Source organism: Galeopterus variegatus, unplaced genomic scaffold (assembly GCF_000696425.1).
Source record: "Galeopterus variegatus unplaced genomic scaffold, G_variegatus-3.0.2 Scaffold733, whole genome shotgun sequence".
Lineage (NCBI taxonomy): Eukaryota > Metazoa > Chordata > Mammalia > Dermoptera > Cynocephalidae > Galeopterus > Galeopterus variegatus.
In genome coordinates, this window is record NW_007726844.1 from 480536 (window position 1) to 486182 (window position 5647).

Consider the following 5647-nt stretch of genomic DNA (forward strand, 5'->3'; position numbering starts at 1 on the left):
TGGGGAGGCGGTGGCAGAGAAGGCGGCGGGGTCCAGGAGGGGGGCGACGTGGAGGACCGGCGCGTAGCCGGGACTATGGAGGGGCAGAGCGGCCGCTGCAAGATCGTGGTGGTGGGGGATGCAGAGTGTGGCAAGACGGCGCTACTGCAGGTGTTCGCCAAGGACGCCTACCCTGGGGTGAGGGGCCGGCATCTTGGGAGGGGGCGCTAAGGCCGCCAGGGGTGGGCGACAGAGGCCGGGCAGACGGATGGAAATAGGTGCCGAGGTTACCAGGGACGAGAGACAGGGGCTCGGAGGATTGGGGCGAGGCGTTGGGGGGTCTGGGAGAACTGCAGAACCCGGGTTGAAGTGGGAGGAATTAGGGAGCCGGATGAGATGGATGGGATTGGAAAGAACCAGAGAAAGCGTTGGGGGAATGTCGGAGGTCCTGGGCATCGGAGAGGGGAAGAACTAGGGACTGAAGGGACTAAGAAGGCGGTTTGGGAGCCTAGCAGAGATTCCGCAGCTCCTGGGATCTCCCCTTTGCCCAACCCCAGACCCACTTCTGTCCAGGGCCTGGGCTGGACTGGGTGCGGGAGTGAGTCTGGGATGAGTACTGGAGAGAGGATCTCATCTTGACCCATCTGTGTCTGCAGAGTTATGTCCCCACCGTGTTTGAGAACTACACCGCGAGCTTTGAGATCGACAAGCGCCGCATTGAGCTCAACATGTGGGACACTTCAGGTAGCCAAGTCCCTTGGGGTCATCCTGACTTCTAAGGCCCTCCACCCTGACCCCTCCCTTGGCTAGACCCTTAGGTTCTACGTCGGTCCAGCCCATCCATCCAATTCTAGGAGGAAGGAAAATCAATTTTCTGCTTAAGACCGGGGAAACTGAGGCAGAACTTCCTGATCCTGTCAGAAAACTTTGTCCTGAAGGAGAAAGCCTAGTAGCTGAGCCTCTCAGCTGGAATCTGTCTACCTGGGAAAGTTGGGAAATTTTGGAACATGTTTCTTAGGAGATGGGACTGGGTTTAGGAAAGACATTTAGAATTTCTTGGGTGACAGGGGTAGGCAAGGGGAGTGTTTCTCTAGACAACTAGAGGAACCTGAGATCCAGTACCAAGAGGATGGGTGAGTTCTTTCCCTGCCCCCTGCTCCTCTCCCCACAAAATGGGTAGGGCTTTGTTTTTTGTTTTTTGTTTTATAGGAGTTCCCCGGAGGGCTTTAGAAGACCTCAAAGTCCAGAAAGCACATGCAAAATTTTGAGAATGTCAGTAGATTTCAAGAGCTTCTGAAAGGAGTCCAAAACTCAGAATAGAAGAATTACTACTTTTAGAGAAACCCCTAGAGAAGCAGAGAGCTGTTTCCCTCCATCTCATGTCCCCTGTGCCTGCTCCCCTCCTTGGAGAAACACAGACTCCATGAGGGGCATTAGTGATTGCTTTTTTCCATTCTCTGCTTCCAGCATCCCTTGTCCAGGATTTCTAAGGTCTCCCATTCCCTGCCAGGCCTCCCATCCACTCAAGCCCCGTCCGTCCCCTCATTCCCTGTCTTCCCTCAGGTTCCTCTTACTATGATAATGTCCGGCCTCTGGCTTATCCTGATTCTGACGCTGTGCTCATCTGCTTCGACATTAGCCGGCCAGAAACATTGGACAGTGTCCTCAAGAAGGTGGGAGCCTGGGGAAGTGGGGCAGCTAGACTGGAGGGGGTCCAGACATCATGGTCCCAACACAACATGAGCTAGGAGGAGGGGGTGATGGCTGGGGCATGACTGTCAGCTGGGCAGAGGGGGAAGCTCTTATCCCTCCCCACCCCAACTCCTCCCGGCCTCTCACTTCCTGAAAACCAATCCTCAGAACTGGACACAGCAGCTGGGCTCGATTGGGGCAAGAAGGGAGAAGTCCTCAAGGGATTCCTCGTCTGCTCTCCCCATCTCCTTGGGTGTGGGAGCCCCAGTGGAGGGGATGGGAGTGCTGATGCTGGAGCTCAGGAAAGCCCTGTGGCCTCCTGTCAGAGGTCCCTATTTACATGAGAAAAGCCTGTGGCGAAAGGACAGAAGTCAGCTAGGGCAGCCCCAGTTCCCAGGCAAAGGAGGGGAGGGTGAGGGAGGGGTTGGTCTGTTCCCAGGAGACAGTATGGGAAAGGGAAGGTTCCAGGCTGGCACACCCTTCATGTCCACTGAGGAGGAAGGAGGGTCCCCAACCCCACAGCCCCACCCCAGACCTCTCCTCCCTCCCCTTCCTTCTCACTCCATCTTGCTCTCAACCCAAGCCTGCCATTCCCACCTCCTTCCTCACGTGGGAGAGTCCAGAGAGATACATGGCTTCCACATGCTGTGAGGAGAGAGCAGCCTCCTGGCATGGAGCAAGGGTTCACTCTGTAAGTCCCTCTGCCCCTTCATAACTCTATTTATTTTCTTCTCTCAAACAGTGGCAGGGGGAGACTCAGGAGTTTTGCCCCAATGCCAAGGTTGTGCTTGTTGGCTGCAAACTGGACATGCGGACCGACCTGGCCACACTGAGGGAGCTGTCCAAGCAGAGGCTTATCCCTGTTACACATGAGCAGGTGGGACCCTTGACCTCTGACCTAATCCCAACCTAGACCTCTCACCTCTTCCCCCTCAGTCTCTGATTTGAAAACATCCTACCTGGCCCGTCCCTTGCCATGGCCTCTGACTTCTGACCTGATCTCTTGACCCCAATCCCTGACCCTCAACCGCAGCCCACAGCCTCCATGACCATTGCTGAGCTGCAGGCTAAGCCTCATAACTTTCTATCCTGTATTTCTTTTCCAGGGCACTGTGCTGGCCAAGCAGGTGGGGGCCGTGTCATACGTTGAGTGCTCCTCCCGGTCCTCTGAGCGCAGCGTCAGGGATGTCTTCCATGTGGCCACGGTGGCCTCCCTTGGCCGTGGCCATAGGCAGTTGCGCCGTACTGACTCACGCCGGGGACTGCAGCGATCTGCTCAGCCGTCAGGACGGCCAGACCGGGGGAATGAGGGCGAGATACACAAGGATCGAGCCAAGAGCTGCAACCTTATGTGAGGGGCTAGGGTGGGACAGAGAGCGTGAGGAGGGGTAGTGAGGGACACAACTGTTCCCCTGCCTGCACCTGGGCTTCCTGGCCTCCTGACCCTGGCTGGGAGGTCAGGGCGGGAAGAGTGAGCAATTCTCCTGGGGTAGGGAGATGGAGGGCAGGAGGGTATCACCATTTCCCCAACTTCTCATCCCCTCATCTCCACTGGAAGTTGACAGAGATTAACGGCATGAAACTGGGATGGGCAGGTGAGGGTTAGGGAAGCTGGCATCAAGCAATGACCTTGGTTGAATCTCTTATATGAAAAGTACCTTCCCTCCCCACCCCCAGTCCCCATTTCCTAGTCTTGGCTTCCTTCCCTGAGGAAAGTGTCCATTCTATGATCTTCTCTTTTCCTCTCCTGTCACTTCTACAGCTATTCTCACACATCCTAACCTCCAGACAACATGCACTAAATTAAAAAGCAAGGAGAAGCCCCTCCCCCATCAACCTCCCCAGTCCTAGCTCTCCCCTGTCTTCCCCCAACAGTCCCCAAATAAAGCCCATGTCCATGGAAAACGGCTGTGGCTTTAGTTTTGTTGCTTTTTTAAAAAAACAATCTATTAATCTCTAGAAGCAGGAGGAAAAGTTAGACCTCAGCGGGGACTTTCCTGTCCATGCCTACAGATGGATCAGAGGAAAAAGCCATGGGTTGGGTCAGAAGTGTTCTTTTAGGAGCCAGAGGTGTGAGAATGAGGTATCTTGAGACTGTTCGTCCCAGCTAATGAGGTGGGCAATCCTCAGGCCATTAGGAGGTTTTAGAGTGGACGGATGTGCAATTACTCAGCATTACTCAGCCCAGCTAGGACCCCTCGCTAGTGTGGGAGGGGTCCTGCTGAAGTGGTCCAGGCCCCTTGTTCACCATCTCCACCCCTGACTTGGAGCCTGCTGGTGCCCTGAGAGTTGGAATAGGGAAGGCATCAAAAACCTACACATCACAGAAGCTGACCCCACACAGGGTGAAGTTTCCCAAGGGGCCAGTAATCTCATTTGGGGGTCTTGTCAGAGGTTGGGTCAGGGATTCTCTCCCTCTTTCCATCCTGAGCTCCTTGGTGATTTTGGGGGGAGCATCAGCTGTGTTTAGGGTCACCCCACCCCATCCCTTAGAGAAGGAACGCTGATGATGGGATGGCCAGAATGCTTGTCAGGAAGGACAGTACTGGTCTGTTTTCTCATCAGGAATCTGGTTTCAGATTGTCCTGTACTCCTTCCCTGGCTCTGGTCCCACTGGCCTCTTTTTGGTGACATTCTCCCCCAGGAACCATCCCTGGCCCTGCCCTCCCCCGCCCCTCAGCCACAGCCTATGCACCCAAATACACTTTGGGAGAGAACACAGAACTTACCCTCCCATCTGCTGGGATTCCAACCTAATTCACAGCCCATCCCTCCCTCATTAAGCAGGTAGGTACTGAGCACCATCTGTGTGCCACACACTGGCTTGGGAGACTGAAAGGACCAGTCTCTGAGTTTCTGGAAGCCAGTCCAGTGGGGAAGAGAGGTACCCCAGGTGTGAGAGTGGCTTGGCTGAGGGATGTCTGTGTATGCACCAGATGCTGTGGGAGCTCCTCACAGCTTGGTGAGCCAGTCTCTGAGCCAGGTGTGAAGGTTGAAGAGGAGTTTACCAGGCATGGAAGGGGTGGTGCTTTGGGCAGAGCGTATGGCGTGTGCAAACACATGGAGGTGAGGACAAACATGGCACTGTTGGAGCTCCCATGCCAGGGAGAGCAGAAGACAAGGCTGGGAAGGTACATCAAGGTTACCGCAGGGGCCGGCCCGTGGCTCACTCGAGAGAGTGCGGTGCTGATAACACCAAGGCCATGGGTTCGGATCCTATATAGGGATGGCCAGTTCGCTCACTGCTGAGCGTGGTGCTGACAACACCAAGCCAAGGGTTAAGATCCCCTTACCGGTCATCTTTAAAAAAAAAAAAAAAAGGTTACCGCAGGGCCTAGAAAGGAACCAGGACTTCCTTCTGAGGATGTGTGGAGCCATCAGGGATTGCAAACAGAAAGTGAAGTGATTGGATTTGTTTTTTGGATAGACTTTATCTGGATGAGATGTTGAGCCTGGGGGATTTGGCTCTGAGATGAGCCATTTAAAATAGCTTCTCCTTTCCCTATGCCAGGCCCCCAGTCTTGAGAGGAAAGGAAATCCCCACCCACTCCCTAGCTCATCAGACACCCCTTTCTCTCCCTGTCCTGCAGGACTCCTATTCTGGCCTATCCCAGCCAGTCTTTAAGATTCTAGGATAACTTCAAGGGCACTGGACAGCCCAACTCCTCACACTGGGACCTGGTTAGGGGCTGACTTTTTAAACCCTTCTCAAGGATCCCCAGTCCTGGACTGAGGAAGCTGGAGAGGGCTGGGGCTCCTAGGCCCAGCTAGGTGGGTCTCTCTCTGTCTCAGAGGACTGACTGTTACCCCACAGGGGCCTGCCCTAAAAATCGACTTGGGATTTAGGCATAGTGGCTCCTCTTCTCCCCTTTGGACTTCTCATACAAAGTAGGCTCGAGCCTGCAGCTGCCAAAGTGTAGCGTGTTTGTGTCCCCTCTCTTCTCCCAACCTCCCTTGTTTGCCATTTGTGCTCAGG

General features: G+C 54.7%; 1 protein-coding gene across 1 annotated transcript; it reads left to right on the forward strand.

Annotated features, from left to right (window-relative positions):
• Positions 1–8: 8 nt before the first annotated feature.
• RND2 (Rho family GTPase 2) lies at positions 9–3580 on the forward strand. Its single transcript, XM_008571916.1, has 5 exons — positions 9–177; positions 636–723; positions 1543–1652; positions 2414–2548; positions 2778–3580. The coding sequence occupies exons 1-5, from the start codon at positions 76–78 to the stop codon at positions 3024–3026; spliced, it is 684 nt and encodes a 227-aa protein (XP_008570138.1). The 5' UTR covers positions 9–75; the 3' UTR covers positions 3027–3580.
• The last annotated feature ends 2067 nt before the right edge of the window (positions 3581–5647 follow it).

Bases quoted from the DNA above. Each gene is read 5' to 3' on its own strand.
- RND2 (XM_008571916.1), top strand. From the start codon at position 76: ATGGAGGGGCAGAGCGGCCGCTGCAAGATCGTGGTGGTGGGGGATGCA. The intron at 724-1,542 runs GTAGCCAAGTCC...GTCTTCCCTCAG, and splicing joins CAACATGTGGGACACTTCAG to GTTCCTCTTACTATGATAAT. The intron at 2,549-2,777 runs GTGGGACCCTTG...TTTCTTTTCCAG, and splicing joins TCCCTGTTACACATGAGCAG to GGCACTGTGCTGGCCAAGCA.